At 38.4% G+C, this 16,322-nt stretch overlaps 1 protein-coding gene across 6 annotated transcripts in view; it reads right to left on the bottom strand.

Annotated features, from left to right (window-relative positions):
* Positions 1-450: 450 nt before the first annotated feature.
* ENOX1 (ecto-NOX disulfide-thiol exchanger 1) overlaps positions 451-16,322 on the bottom strand; it is a 549,814-nt gene continuing 533,942 nt past the window's right edge. For all 6 annotated transcript variants that reach the window (XM_081287123.1, XM_081287124.1, XM_081287121.1 and 3 more), the window contains one exon: positions 451-1,399. In XM_081287123.1, the coding sequence (XP_081143249.1) occupies positions 1,268-1,399 (132 nt within the window). In that variant the 3' untranslated portion in view covers positions 451-1,267. The remainder of the gene's footprint in view (positions 1,400-16,322) is intronic.

The following is a 16,322-nucleotide window of genomic DNA, read 5'->3' as shown; positions in this document are numbered from 1 at the left end:
TTTATCATTAAAAGAAACAGAGGAAGCTCAAACTCTGTCTAAACTGTTGATCCATGTATGAATTCCTTAATTCATTTTCTAATTTATATGCTTTCAAGCAAACGAACAAATCAGCCCCAAACTGAATAAATTAACTGGCTACTTTATTATGTGTCCATGAGGGCAAAAAGATAAAATTTATGTTGATTATATTTGCTACATTTTAGCATTTTAAATAGTATCTACTCTAATACTATATAATCTCCTTTGTTGATACTGTCCATATTACAAGTTTTATATATTCCTATTTGAAATAATGTTTGTCTCCTAATGTCACTCATGTATTTAATAATTTTAAAATAGTAGGATTTTTGCTGGGACTGAGCAATGAGAAAAAAGATTTCCTAAGGAATAAATGAAATACATCAAAGAATAATTTGCCAAGCCAATATGGTAGAAGTCATATTTATTGAAAAAAATTAATATCTTTGCTATAAAATTTGTAACAGGAATATTTACTGAATGTTTATTTTGATGCATAAACCTGAATGTTACATACCAAGTACAAGACAGTAGCACTAGTTTTCCCTTTATTTACATTTTATGAAAATTGTTAAGCAGCCCATGTTAAAAGAACTTATGATGGAGAATTGTTACATTAGAAAAATAATATTCTTGATAAAGCATTCTCAAGGAGTCCAATCATTGTTTCTGCCTCTTCAATAAGGCAAAAGTCCCTGGAATAGCATATAACTTAATTTATAAAATACAATAACTGTTCAGACACATATTCAAGTTTTCTTTTGGTATGATTTTTTTTTCTCACTGCAAAATTACTTTTTTCTTGTTTTTTTTTTTTTTTAAACTAAAACAGGAAGATTGACTTTCAGGGAAATGTCATTTAATAATTTCAGCTATACATTACATACACAACTCTGTAGCCTAGCAACCACCATCGATACACCATCATTAACTTTAAATATTTTGCTTGGTGAGCTATTCTCAAATGTAGCCTATTTTAAGATTTTGCCATCATTATGATTGTGGAATCATTGTTTGGTTTTCAGAGGAAACAGATCTGTCACAGTATGAAGTTTTGTTTAGTTTAAGGAACTGGTACACGATTACATTTCCACTCACAAGAGAACGCCACAGATGGAACTCAAGTCAGGCTTTGCTGGCTCGGCACAGGTCCGGTGCTGGACAGCCTGGCCCTCCGGCTCTCACTCTGCACAGCCCTGGCCGCGTTCAGTGGGTTTCAATTCCCGAGATTCCCTGCTCTTCACAGTTAGGTAGTTTTAATTCCTTCAAAGGCACACAACTTCCATCTCTTTTCCAGTGTTGCTCCCACGCCCGTGAATTCCTGCTTGAACATGCGTGGCAGCCTCATCAAAAGCATTTCGATTTCGTTGGCGGATATCTATTAGAAAGGAAGAGAAATCACTTGTGGGAAAGAAGTGCATCTTAAAGCAGGTGATGGGCTGGGGAGGCCCCCTCCCCCTTTCCCAGGGAGACAAACAAGGTTGAGTTCTCTGTGGCTGAGCAATGTCATCCTAGTAGGAGTGTGTGTAAAGCATCTAATGTAATTATCCTGGTTTCTGAGCAGCTGCTGGGACCGGGCATGAGATGAATGGACAGAAGGTTCTGGGTTTGCTCTTCCTGGCTGCCTTATTGGCAAGGCCAAGCCATGCTCAGATTGCATATTCCTCACCCCGAGGACAGAAATATTCTTTAAGTCAGTGAGGAGCAGGGGGCATTCCTAGTGGATTTCTTGCCATCCAAACTTTTTTCTCAGCTATGAGTTACAGTTACATGCTACATTGTGTGTGTGTGTGTGGTGCTGGGACTTGAACCCAAAGCCTTGTGCAGGCTAGGCAAGTGCTCTACCACTGAGCTACATCCCCAGCCCTGGAGCTGCAACCTAATATCTATCCCACATATCTCCTAGGACTGTTGGGAGAAGGCAGAGAGAATATGGTCTAGATGCTTCACACAGTACTCATAGGAAAAAAAAAAAGATACTTTTCAGAAGCATATAAACCTTTTAATAATCTGTTATTAACACAGACCAGAGAGCAAGAAGCCTTAAGAATGAAAACTAAACCCCAAACTTACAACAATAAATGTCTTATATGCAGCCATAAAATCCAGGTAGAATTTTTAGTGCAATTTTTTTCATTTCAGATTTTTTATAGTAATTTTTACACCAACAATTCATTTTATTTTAAAGGAAGAACAAATGAACCATAATCCTTCTGTCCGAATTCAGCTGTTGCTCTTGTGTTCCCTGTGTTTACATCCAATCTGTGTGTGTGCCTGGGGATCTCACGAAGCAAGGTGGCTAATTAGGGGTCTGATATTCTGTTTGAATCCTCTATCTACTATTGTTATGAGCTAAATGACCCTTGCAAAGATAATTAGTCCCTTTAAGCCTCAGCAAATGGGACTAACATTTAATAAGGATGTTATGAAAGCTATTGCTCTAGCACAGAGTTGGGCACATAGAAATGCTCCATGAATTAGAGCTATTATTATTTCTCATGGTGTAATCACTGTAGAGATCATTTCAGATGCTACACTTTCCATTTAACAATATTAAGATTAACTTAAAATAGAGACCAAATAGACCAGAAAGTCAAATCAACTGTGTTTAATATTCATATGAAAGACATTTTATATATTTTCAATATACAAAACTTTAAATAGAGGCAGTTCAAACAAAAGGGAAATAAACTGTATTTCTAAAATTTTTGTATGAATTATTTTGAAATCTGAATGCATTTGGCCACAAAACCATGTTAGAAGGATTATTAGATTCCCAAGTCAACCCTCATAGGGTTACTGAGCAGATTATTAAAATGGTTCATGGTGATGTGGAAAAGCAACTCTCCTTTCTATGGGCACCATGCAGATCACTCGGCCCTGAGTTCTCGCTGCATTCTCCCAATAGTCCTGTGAGATACATAGGTAGATATTAAGGTGCAGCTCCACTTCACAGCCGAGAAAGGTGAGTGAACTACAGAGGGTGGAGCATTTTGTCAATGGCAGAGCTTTGAAAGGAAACAGCTCTGTGTTGGGGCCTGGGTGTTGGTCTGCTTAACGGACTCAACAGTCCCCCCAGGAATGTCAGCAGTTGTAGCGGGGACAGCAAGAGGTGCTGTGTGGTGCATTCTGAATACCAGGCACCTGGGCCACTTATTAAAAGACTAGCTCCTCCGGCCTCTTCTCCGGGGTCTCTGGGAAGCAATCTGGGATGTAGTCCAGCTCATCTATTTTTAACAACCACCACTGGGAATTCTGATGACCAGGCACCTTTGGGTTAAGAATGAGGACTTAATTCAATGAGTCACTGAGAAGTTTCCCTAGCCAGACTGTTCTCAAAACACTTGCTTTTGTTCTCACAACACTCTAATGAGACAGGGAATCACTCACAAATGCAGAAGCAGAGCCTAAAGAGCTTAGATGACCTGTGTAGAGTAACCAAGGCCATATGTGTGGGGCCGGAAGCAGGTCCAGGCAGCGTCTTAATCACAGATGCCAACCTCCACGGAGATAGAACTGTGCAGAGAGGACCAAGAGGGTGTTCCCAGTCATGCCTCTGTGCTCAGGGTGAATATCAGCAGGGAGGGGCTGTGCACAGGAGGGCAGGGCTCTTCTGTGGTGAGTACTATTAGAGTGATATCTACCCAGTCAGCAGCAGAAACCTGAAAGCTCCTGACTCAATTAGCTCATGTACACTTATATGCTGATGCTTGGGCACACATACTTGAGCCATTCAGCCAAACAGCAAGTCAATCCTGGGGAACCTCGCCTGGCATTTACTGAAATACAGCTAGATCTTGTTTACCATGGTACATTTTGACTTGAGCCCAGACTTCAGCCACAAAGGAAGCAGAAAGGCAGCCTCCACCACCAACTCACTGTGGGTCAGGCACAGGGTATGATATGTGTACAACATCTTATGAGATAAGGATTATGAGACCTTATCTCATAAGCAAGCTCATTAAACAAGCAAAGACACCCCTCATTTGCTGGAAGAAAGAAGTACAGTTGCAGAAGATTTGGATCCTAGTTCTGGAATGACCATTAATCATCTTCCAGTTAAATAATCTCTTTGGACCTGTTTTCTCATTTGCAAGACAAGAGAATTGGAAAAAGAGAACCCACTGAACACCCTAAGGAGTCAGACTACATGTTGGCCACTGATGTACTAGCACCTGTCTTAGGGAGAGACATTCAAAATATACTTGTACACTAGGCTTGGCAAAGATCTTCAAATGAGAAAACTTGATAGGTCTTTTGTAATTCTATTTTTTTCGTGTACTTCAAAACAAGTGGCGAACAACACTTAGGGAGTACCTACTATGTGCCATGTACTGTTCTGAATCCTTTTCCTATATAAAGTCATTCAATAAAAAAATTACACATAAAGCCTATTTTACAGATGGTGAAACTGAGGTACAGAGAGATTAAGTAAGGTGCCCAAGTCACACAGCTAGGAAGTAGTGAAACTGGTATTTGAAATCCTCATGATTACTTCATTTGGATAGCAATTAGACATACCGCAGATTTGGACACAGCTAGAAATTAGTATTATGGAAACTAATATCCTCAAATGTACTTAACTGTATGTTTCTGTCGATAGTATAACAGCCTGATTCTGCCATAAAGATGTAAATATTGTGGACAGAGATGTGTCATAATTATGGAAAATACCACTTCAAATGAAATACTAAGATATCCAGTTAATAAGGCTCTCAGCTTAAGTCTAAACAATTTCCTTAAATATGCTTATACTGCATGCCAGGAGAAAGGTGTTGGAGAAAATACTTTTAGATTAGTTTGATTTTTTTTTTTGTTTTAGTCTTTAGTTTTTAGTCTTTTATAGTTTTAAGTCTTTCCCCATCCTACAAAATAAACTTCTTCAAATTGTACATTTTGGAATTTTTCAAGACAAAATTCAATTTCTCCTTCATTTTCATTCTATAACCAAATAATTTTTGCTTTACAAATATCTGCATCTATCCCTTTCCTTCCTATAAAAACATTCTTGATCTTGAGAACTAAGGGAATCAAAGAGTCATCACAAAGCACGCAGGCCTCAAGGGCTGAGCTCTGAGTGCAATTGACCCATTCCTCATTTTGTGCAGGATTTGCTTGGAGTCACTTCCAAGGTCAGGGGTTCTCTCTAAGGTCTTGTTTTCATCGGTGGGATACAGGAAAAGGCTGGGTCTTCCTCCCTGGTGAATGGAGGGACTAGAACTTGGGGCAGGGCTTCTGCTGCTGAATCCAGCTCTGCTCTCAGAGGAAAGGATTTCCTTCCCATAGCTCCTATGAGGAGTCACATATGAGCGGCCAGAGTAGCCTGTGTGGCACTGGGATTGGGTTAGACAGGTGCTGTGGCTGCGATCTTGCTCCCTATACCCAGGGAAGACTGCCATAGCCTGATGCCTTTTCTACCCTCTTAACTCAGCTTTTGTTCCAATAAATTGGTGGCCCATATATATATATATATTTAATCTTAGATATTGTTCTTGGATTCTCTCAGTTGTTTAAAAATTTCTAATTTATTTCCTTAAAAATATTTTTCAATTATAGTGTTTTATGCAGATTAATCACACAAATTTAATTGGGTTCAATGGAGCATTGTCATGTAAGGATATCGTACTTTGAATTTGTCTACCCACTCTTCCACTTTGAGGCCATCTTTATTTCCTGTAAATCATCACATATGAAAAATAACATGCAATACTTGTTTTTCTGTGCCTGACTTATTTCACTTAACAGGATGTTCTTCAGTTTCATCCATTTTACTGCAAATGACAGTATTTCATTCTTTATGGAGGAATAACATTGCTTCATGTATAGTGGCAAGTTTTCCTTATCCACTCATCTGTTGACAGGTACCTAGGCTGATTCTATGTCTTGGCTGCTGTGAATACTGCCATGATGGACATGGGCATGCATGTGTCTATTTTTATGCTCACTTCCTTTGGATATATGTATCCAGGAGTGAGTGGAATAGTCATATGGTATTTCTATTTCTTTTTTTTTCTTTTGAGCTGGGACAAGTTTATTTTAAAAACACACATCTTGTAATGGTATATTATTACCACAGCTATGCCAGTTATAAGAAGGAAGGTGGGTGATCATTAAGCATTCTGTAGTATATGGAAATCTTGAGCTTCTTTATTCTGAATCTTATGTTATTTAATGACTCTCTCAGTTATATTTCATGGCACAGTAAAAATTTCAATAATTAGGCAAAAATGATGCAAAGAAAATGAGGCATTTCAACCCCCAAAGGAATTTTAGTGGTTTAAGGAAAGACAGACAATAAGAAGTCTTTTTGAAGCTGGAGTTACTCATTCCTGAATAATATATTCTCATAAAAATGTTATATCTGCTGTTTATACAAAGGTAGATGCAAGAACTTGGTGAGTTAGACACAGCCTTAAGACAGATATTTAGCCCTTCTTGGAATACTAGGAACCAATAATAATTTTTCTTTTTTTTTTTAAGTACCAAAGAAATACTGCCTCATGCAGCTATACTTGAGACGATACTCAGGAATTCCATCATTGTTCTTCAAAAAAGCAGCCTACTTCTAATTTTTCACAACAGGTTTTCCCATAGGCACATGTAGAGCTTGTGTTCCTAGGCCATGTCTCTGACCTACATAATCAGGCTCAGAGATGGGGTCCAGAGACCTGCTCTTTGGAGATGTTTCCCAGTTTTCTTCTCTTCTCTGTAGAATCCCAAGAAAATGGACTACAGGCCTAGGCATGGTAGAAGAAACCCGAAAGCAGACTTGGTACCTCCATGGAACTTGAGTGGCCACAGGAGGATTTACAGTGTGGCTTGAGGAATCATAGGCCATAGTTCTAACCATGTGCCAGGTATCATTCCAGGAGCTCTCCATCTTTTACCTAATTCATATTTACAGCAACCCCAGGAAGTAGGTGTTACCAGCATCCCTTTTTACAGCAAAGAAACACATACAGCATGCATAAAAAGCTTGCCAAAGGTCCCGTATTTAGTGAGTCTACTCAGTATTTTGCTATGGTTGTAGTTCAAATCTTGTGATTTAAATTATTGTACAAGCAGGTGAATTGTCTTCTGAAAAAAATATTTGTTCTTCCTGACAAAGGATTAACTTTTTCCCTACTATTTTTTCTAGAAATATCTCGTATATTTTAAATCTAAATGAAAATAATGAAATGGGATCTAAATGCCACTGGAATTTAATAAATGCATTTTTGACTTAAATTTACTTTTTAATTTGTTCGAATTAGTTATACATGACAGTTCTATTTTTAGGGTTCTTTTTATTTTTCCTGGTACTGGGATTGAACCTGGGCGGCACTTTACCACTGAGCTACATCCTAGCCCTTTTTCTTGAGGCAGGGTCTTGCTAAGTTGCTGAGGCTGGTCTCAAATTTGTGATCCTCCTGTCTCTGCTTCCCAGTTGCTGAGATTATAGGTATGAATCACCACATCTGGCCCTTGTTTTTTAGTTTTGAGGAAACTCCATACTGTTCTCCATAGTGACTGTACTAATTTACATTCCCCCAAACAGCATATGAAAACTACTCCTTTTCCACATTCTAACCAGCTTTTGTTAATTATTTGTTTTTTGGATAATAGCCGTTCTAACTGGGGTGGAGTGATATTTCAATGTAGTTTTGGCTTGCATTTCCCTAACGGCTAAAGATGTCAAGCTTTTTTTTTCCCCATGTGTATTTGAACATTTGTACTACTACTTTTAAGAAGTGTCCATTCAGATCATTTGCCTATGTTTTTTGATTGGATTACATGTTCTTAACTTTTTGAGAGTTTTTTAAAAATATATTATGGATATTAGTCCTCTATCAGATGAATAGCTAGAATAAATTTTCTCTCATTCCATAGGTTTCCTCTTCACTCTGTTGTCTCCTTTGCTATGGGGAAGGTTTTAAATTTGATCCAATCTCATTTGTCAATTTTTGCTCTTATTTTTGGAACTATCAGAGTCCTTTTCACAAAATCATTGCCTTCATGTGACAATATCTTGCAGTGTTTATGTGTCTCTAGTTAGTTAAAAGCTTTAGGTCTTACATTAGGGTCTTTGATCCATTTTGATCCAGCCCTATTTTGTATTTTATTTAAAGACAGGGTCTCACTGAGTTGCCTAGCGCCTCACAGTTGCTGAGGCTGGCTTTGAACTCATGATCCTCCTGCCTTAGCCTTCTGAGCTGCTGGGATTACAGGTGTGTGCTACCGTGCCTGGTGAGTTTTTTATACAGGGTGAGAAAGATTGAGTTTCAATGTGAAATTCAGTCTTTCCAGCACCATTCCTTATGTTTTTGGACATTTGGATTAGTTGGCTATAGATGTGCAGATCTAATTCTGGGTCCTTTATTCTATTCCATTGGTCTACTTGTATGTTTTTATGCCATACCATACTTTTCTGTTACTATGGCTCGTAGTGTATTTTGAAATCAGGTATTGTGATACCACTAGCATTGCTGTTTTTGCTGAGGATTGCTTTGGCTATTCAGGGTCTTTTGGGCCTCCATGTAGATTTTACTATTTTTTCAGTTCCATGAAAAATGACCAATATTTTGATGAAGGCTACATGCATTCTACAGATTTCTTTGGCTAGTATGCTCACTGTAACAATATTCTTCTAATCTATGAACATGAGAGATCTTTTTGTATTTTTGTGTCTTCTTCAGTGTTTTATAATTTTCATTGAGAGGTCTTTCATTTTCTTTATGTTTATTCCTAGGATTTGTTATCTTTGGAAGGGGAGGGGGGCATCTATAATGAATGGGATTGTTTTCCCGATTTCTTTCTCAATGAGTTCATTATTGGTACATGGAGAAGGTACACATTTCTGAATGCTGGTTTTTGTATCCTGAAACTTTTTCAATTCTAAGAATCTTTTTATGGAGTCTTAAGTTTTTTTTTAAATATAGAATTATTTTTTTAAAATATAGAATTATTTTTTTAAAAAATATAGAATTATATATAAACAGGATAATTTGACTTCTTTCTTTCATATTTGGATTTCTTTTCTTTCTATCTTTTGCCTACTTGTTCTGGCTAAACTTTCAAGTTCTATATTGAATACGACCAGTGAGAGTGAACACCATTGTGGTGTTCTTGATTTCAAAGGAATGCTTCCAGTTTTTCCCTATGTAGTATGATATTGGCTGTGGGTTTGCCATATATAATTTTATTATGTTGAGATATGATCCTTCTATACTTAGTTTATTCAAGGATTTTATTTTGAAGGGATGTCGAATTTTGTCAAAAGATTTTGTTAAAAGATTCTACCTGTATTGAGATGATAGTGTGATTTTTTAAATACTAAATTCTATTTATGTGCTGTATTAATTGACTGGCATATGTTGAATCATCCTGGAATAACTGGAATGAAATCAACTTGATCATGGTATATGATCTTTTAGTGTACTATTGAATTCAATTTGCAAGCATTATTTTGAGGATTTTTGTAACTATATTCTTCAAGGATAGTGGCCTATAGTTTTTTTTGTAGCCTTATTGGGTTTTTAAAAAAATATTTTTTTTAGTTGTAGATGGACACAATACCTTTATTTTCATGTGGTGCTGAGGATCAAACCCAGTGCTCCATATGTGAGAGGCAAGCACTCTGCCACTGAACCAATACTCCAGCCCCCTTATCAGGTTTTGATAGCATAATAATATTGGCTTTTTAGAATGAGTTTGGAAGGGTTCCTTTCCTTTCTATATCATGGACTATTTTTTTTATGAATCTTTTTTTTTGTAGATGGTCACAACACAATGCCTTTTATTTATTTATTTTTTATGTGGTGCTGAGAATCAAACCCGTGTCCTGCATGGACTAGTTTTGAGGATCATTGGTATTACCTCTTCAAATGTTTGGTAAAATTTAGCAGTGAATTAATTGATCCTGGGCTTGTCTTTGCTAGATGATTTTTAAAAATGTTTTTATTGATGTGTTATAGTTATACACAATAAAGGGAACCATTATGCCATATTCTTACATTCACATAATTTGAACAATCTCTTTTACCTGGTGACTTTATTACTGATTCAATCTCATTGCTTGCTATTGATCTTAGACATTTTTTTTAGATTTTTTAAAATTCCTTTTGGTTCAACTTTGGTCATTTGTCCATAAACTTGCTATTCAAGATTTTCTAATTTACAGCATATAGTTTTTAAAATTATTCTCTAATGTTCAATTAGATTTCACTGGAGACAAAAAGAAGAGGATAATACAACAGATGCCAAAGTATTTGCATCTCCTCTCTTTCTTTTAGCTAAGGCTTTGTCCATTTTGTTTATCTCTTCAAAGAACCAAATGTTTCATTGGTCCTTTGATTGTTCTTTTATTCTCTATTTCAATCATTTGTGTTCTGAACTTTATTTCTACTGATTTGGGTTTTTTGTTCTTGTTTTTCTACGATGCATTTTCTTGAGATGCATTCTTAGATTATTTGAGATCTCCCTCTTTTAAAGTGTAGGCATGTGTAGCTAAAAACTTGCCTCTTAGTACTAATTTTTCTGTATCCCAGAAGTTTTTTTATTTTGTCGATCCATATTCATTTGATTTTAGGCATTTTTAATTTTTCCCCCAGATTTCTTCAATGACCCAGCAATCATTCAAAAGTGTACTGTTCAATCTCTGTGTTTTTGTATAATTTCTGTAATTTCTCTTGCTGTTGATTTGTAGTTTTATTCCATTATGATTCAATACAAGAAATTACTTCAGTTTTGCTTTGTTAATAATTGCCTTATGGCCTAATATGTGAAAAAGTCCCATATACCCACATACTGATGCAGCCATTGGGTGGAATATTCTGTAGATGTCTGTTGAGTCCATTTGATCTCTACTGTAATTTAACTCTGATGTTTCTTTGTTAACTTTTTTGTCTGGATTATCTATTGGTGAGAGTGGAGTAGTGAAGTCACTCAGCACTATGGTATTAGGGCCTATTTCTTACTTTATATCCAACAGTGTTTGTTTTATATAATTGGGTGCTCTTGCATTTGATGGATGGACAAATTTCAGGGGCATGTGGGCCATGCTGATTAGGCATATTCAATCTGGAGGTTTCCAGTCTGAGTTCAGGGATATAGCAAATGTCCAAGCCACTGTGTATCCTGGAATGTCTCTGAGGCTGTAGTGGGGTGCTGGTGAGGGAGGAACCATCTAACCATCAAGTTCTGTGTTGGAGGGGGTCCTGACAACTAAGCAATTTACCAGCCTCAGTTCTGGCACCTTCCAAACTGGTCCCTGCTTAAAACCACTCATATGTCCCATGTTTCTTCTTGACACAGCAGATGGGATCACTGACAGCCATGCCCTGCACTCCCCACCACAGCCTGTGCTCCCTTCTGCATAACTCTCCCAGCAAGTTTGTGAGAGACACTCCCCCAAGCCATAACCATCTGGCATGGCTGTCTCCTACCCAGTCTGTGCAGCAAGGTGATCATGGGGGTGCTTACTTGTGTTTGTTCCGGGTTTTAATGTCCCCAAAGCAGTTGCATCCCCGTGATAGGATCCTTCTCAAGATGACTCCTTGTTAAAGAGCTCTGAGTTTGCTGAATGATGTAATAAATTTCTTCTCTAAAGCCAGCTTGTTATGCCAGGGGAGTCACTCTCAGACCAAATCCCTGACCTGGATTTAAAGCTCACAGAACCTTGTACTTCTCCTGTGGCTAGGACTGCCAGACTGCTCTCATTACTGGGCCCTTTTGCACCTTCCAGCTTCCCCTATGCTTGTAGTTTTGGGTCCCCTGCCCCTGGCCAAGGAGCCAGAGATGTTGCAAATTGCTTTGTACTTTTCTCAGGGCTGCTTTTCCCAATTTTCCATGCTGTTTAGTTTCTCCTCACTTTGTTATTGGTTCCCAGCATTCTCTCCCTCTTTCCTTGGAATATAGTTTTCCTCTGTTGCTGTGACTCTTCTCTTTCAGATCTTGTGAAGGGTACTTCTTATTCTGTCAGGTGGTTCTTCCTCTTCCTGACACTTACTCAAGCTAGGAAGAACTGACTGGCTATTATTGCTTTATCTGAAATGCTGAGATCAAATTCAGAGCCTCATGCATGTTAGGCAAGTGCTATACTACTGAGCTGTACCCCACACCTGATTTTCTATAATTTAAAAGACAAAGAATAGATGAGAAGTCTCTGCACAACCAAGGGTGCTTATGTGGTGTTAACACCACAGAGGTAATTTATAAGATCTGCTTGATATATTTTCTGAACTCCTGACTCTAGCCCACTGCCTCCCTGCCAGGCCTCTAAGCACATGTACAAATTGACACAAGCAGACATAAATCAATGTGGTTATTATGATGGTTGGCTCCATATCCCATAACATCAGGCAAGGGAAGCTGAGTTTGGGGCACTGGAAAGATGCCCACGGAAGCTGTGTCAAGGCTGTGGAGTCAGGGAAGCCAAGTATGAAACCAGAGTTCCTTCCATAGTATAAGCTTTTAGCCCTCAGTGCACCTTTCAGTCTCATTCATTCTTGCTGTCCCTGGGCAGTGCATGGTGTGGCACACACAGAACCTTGCAGGAAGCATTCTCTGAAACAGTGCAGATGGGGAACAAACAAAGGGAGAGAGGAAGAAAACCAAGGAGATAAACAGAAGTGAGGAATGAGAAGAGCAGGGAAGGAAGGAAGAGGAGGAAGGGAAGAATGGGAAGAAACATGGCCAGTTGCTAAATGTCCCAGAGAGAAGCCACTGGAGTGAGCACAAACTAAAGGACACACACTGGTTAACAGATTTAACACTTCTCTAATACCTACTTCACTATCTCCCCTGCCCAATATTGGCACTTTATTAGTTTACACCTGATTACCTCATAACTATTATACCATTTTCTCAACTAGACTACAAGTTTGTTGAGAGCAGGGTTATATTTTAGATTTCTTCTGCGTCCTGTCAGCCCCTGTTCCTCTGTGGTCCTAGGATACTGCTGAGCACATGACAAGCAGTGAGTTATCCCAGCATTCATTGGGGGTCCTGGTAACCCCCTCAACTTCTCTAATGATGGGTGAGCAGATTCGTTTATATTCTTTGTGTAGTCAAATGGAGAATATTAGTTACCTTGACTGTCATATGCTTTTGAGGGGTGCTCATCTATCTAAAAAAATGTTGATTAGTCCATCTAAGCACTCATTTGTTAACATACTGTAATAGGTATGCTATTAAGAACCCCAGAGTAAAGTTGGGTGTGGTGGTACGCACCTGTAATCCCAGTAACTTGGGAGACTGAGACAGGAAGACTTTAAGGCTAGCCTCAGCAACTCAGGGGAGACCCTCAAAGCTAAAAAAAAAAGGGGGGGGGGATTCAAGATGGTGGATAGAGGAAGGCTGATTCCTAGTTGCCCTGTGGCTTAGAATTCAAACAGCAGGAATACTGCTTCTCAGTGAGGTGCGTGAGAGGAATTTCTCTAAACTTTAACATTGGATAGTCAGAGCATCTTAGAAACTCAGAAATCTGGGCACATTGAACAAAGAAGAAAGAGTTCAGGAGCTGAGCCTGCTGGGGCAGCACTGGTGTACCACAGGGAGAGGAAAAACAACAGGAGGATCTGGTATGGAAAAACCCAAGGTCAGAAAAGCAGCTGAACCTAGCTGAGCCAGAGGCTGCGCTGTGAACTAGTGTTTGAAAAGTGCTCTGTTTTTCAAATGGCCATGGAAAGAGGCGGGAGCCATCTTGAGGTGGCCATGCTGCTGCTATGAGAGACAGGAGATCATAGCAAACATGGCCATACTGTCCTAGAAAGCACCTACTTTGTGGTCCAGAGTGTTATGGTGTTCCTAGCAGAATGTGACTGTAACAGGCACACAGAAGATTGTACCCAGGGGAATGCAAGTCAGAAAAACAAAGGGGAACCCAACTTGCTTTCCATTTGAATTGGATGCTTCACATGACCAGCTAAAGCAGTCTGGGAATCTGAACAGGTGGGTGTGAAAAGGACCAAGACCTGGAGGGCGGTGTTAGTGGACACCAGAGTGTGTGGAAGATTGGCTCCCCTAACCAGTAAGTAGAATTCGTGAGAGGCTCCTGGGATCCAGGTCTTAGGGCTATGCTGATCTAATCTGTCCAGAGCAAACACCATCCAACAAAGCCCTTACTGCCTGATTAGACTTAAACCCCAGCTTCTGGAATTTCTCCCACAGATCTCTGCAGCTGGCCCACCCTGGGAGGGCATCCATCTGGTCTGTGCAGACTAAACTCCAACTGATGGTACTTCCTATTCCATCCAACCTTTTACTAGTGAGCAGGGAAGTTGAGAGCTATTTTAACCAGTTTCAGACTTTGGTCAACTCCAGATGGTAGCTCAGTAAGCAACACAAAAAGAGGAAGGGGTTAACAACCCAGCTTCTGCTCTCTGTCCATAGTTTCAGAAGAAATGAAAAGAAAGAGAGTTGGGTGCAGACAGTGACTATCCATTTTCATCAACTATTTTGAACACCTCAGTAGACATGTGTTTTTTTCATTAAGGATATTTCTTGTTCTTGTGTGTTCTTACTATGCTGATTGGTTCATGGACACATATGTATTTTTTTAATTCTCATTTTAAAAATGTATGCATTTTTTGTCTTGAGGGTTATGGTTTTTGTTTCAGTTTTGTTTTGCTTTCTTGTTTCTAGTTTTCTTCTTTCTTTTTCTTTTCATCACTAGCCAAATTTTCTTTCCCTTTGTTTCTTTAATTTTTCTCCTTCTAACCATTACCAGCTATAACTCTCTTGCATTCATTGTTCACTTTTTGAAATTTCACTCTTTTCTACCTTCCTATCACATTTTCTTTTCTTAATAAACTGTATTTTTACCATGTTTTAGAATTGATCGGCTTATATAACTTCTGCCTCAGCTGGGTGTGGCAGCTCACATCTGTAATGTCAGTGACTCAGAAAGCTGAGGCAGGAAGATTGCAAGTTCAAGCCCAGCCTCAGAAACTTAATGAGACTGTCTAGTAAAATAAAAAAGATTTATGGATGTATCTCAGTGGGTAAGCACCCCTGGATCCCACCTCCAGTACCCCAAAGCAAAACAAAATCAAAACTGCTCCTACCATTCATGCTGTAGCAGTTATTACTGATATGGATGACAGTTGACACCTGTTATTTGATTTAATGTCAGATCTAATTCATGGTTCCTTATTGTATTTGTTGCTGGCAAATGCTGATCCCACTCTTCCTGTTTTCTTATGGCAATTAATGTTGTAGATGTCCCAGCAGGAACCAGGTATTTATTTTAATGCTTTTTTTTTTGCATTTTTGCATTTTTGTTGCTATTGTTTGTTTCCCCCTATTCTGTGAGGTGCAGGGAAACTACAGGGACACTACAAGTTTATAAGGTAGAGACTTCTGTGGAAGTAAACTAAATGAAAAGACAGTGCACTTTGCTCCATACACAAACTAATGACACTCAAACTTCAGCTATATTTTAATACCAAGAATAGAAGAGATAAAAACCCAAACTAATAACCAGCCCCAAGGAGAAATGGGTAGGGATAGGCACTCGGATCCCACATCTATGAGGCGGTCTCACTCTAGGACACTTTGGCAAGTGAAGGCTGTGCCCTCAAAGGGTCAACATAGAAGAGTGAACAAGATTTCCATTTCAACAGATACATAAAACTCAACCCAGGAATATACAATATGAAAAAACAAAGTAACATGACACCTCATAAAGTTCATAATTAATCAGCAACTGACCCCCAAAATATTGAAGTAGATGAAATACTAAAGAATTCAAATGAATGGTTATAAAAATGATTAATAAATCCCAAGAAAGGAAGTTATATTATAGAATATGAATGAGAAATTCAATAAGGAGATAGGGATATTAAAAAAGAATAAAATAAATCTTAGACATGAAAGACACAATAAATCAAATAAAATGTTTAATTGAAAGTCTCTTTAATAGAGTAGATCATGCTGTAGACAGAATCTCAGAGCTGGAAGACAAAGGGGGCAGCTTTGAACATTCAGACTGTATTAAAATAGCCATCATCAGAATATCCAGAAACTCTAGGACAACATTGAGAGACAGGAATTGAGGAAGGTTGTGAGATGATTTTTTTCCAAACCTTGAGAATGAGATGAACATCCAGTTTCAGGAGACATTCAGAACCCCAAATAGACAAGATCAAAAATGAATCTCTCCACAACACATTATAATTACAATGCCTAACAGAGAATAAGGATAGAATTTTAAAAGCCTCAAGAGAAAAATGTCAGGACACATTTAGAGGTAAGCCAGTCAGAATCACTTCTGATTTCTCAGCACAAACTTTAAAAGCCAAGAGGGCTTAGAATGATGTGTT

The sequence above is a fragment of the Spermophilus citellus genome, assembly GCF_964194105.1.
Source record: "Spermophilus citellus genome assembly, chromosome: 1".
Lineage (NCBI taxonomy): Eukaryota > Metazoa > Chordata > Mammalia > Rodentia > Sciuridae > Spermophilus > Spermophilus citellus.
This window is presented reverse-complemented; position numbering and strand designations above follow the sequence as displayed.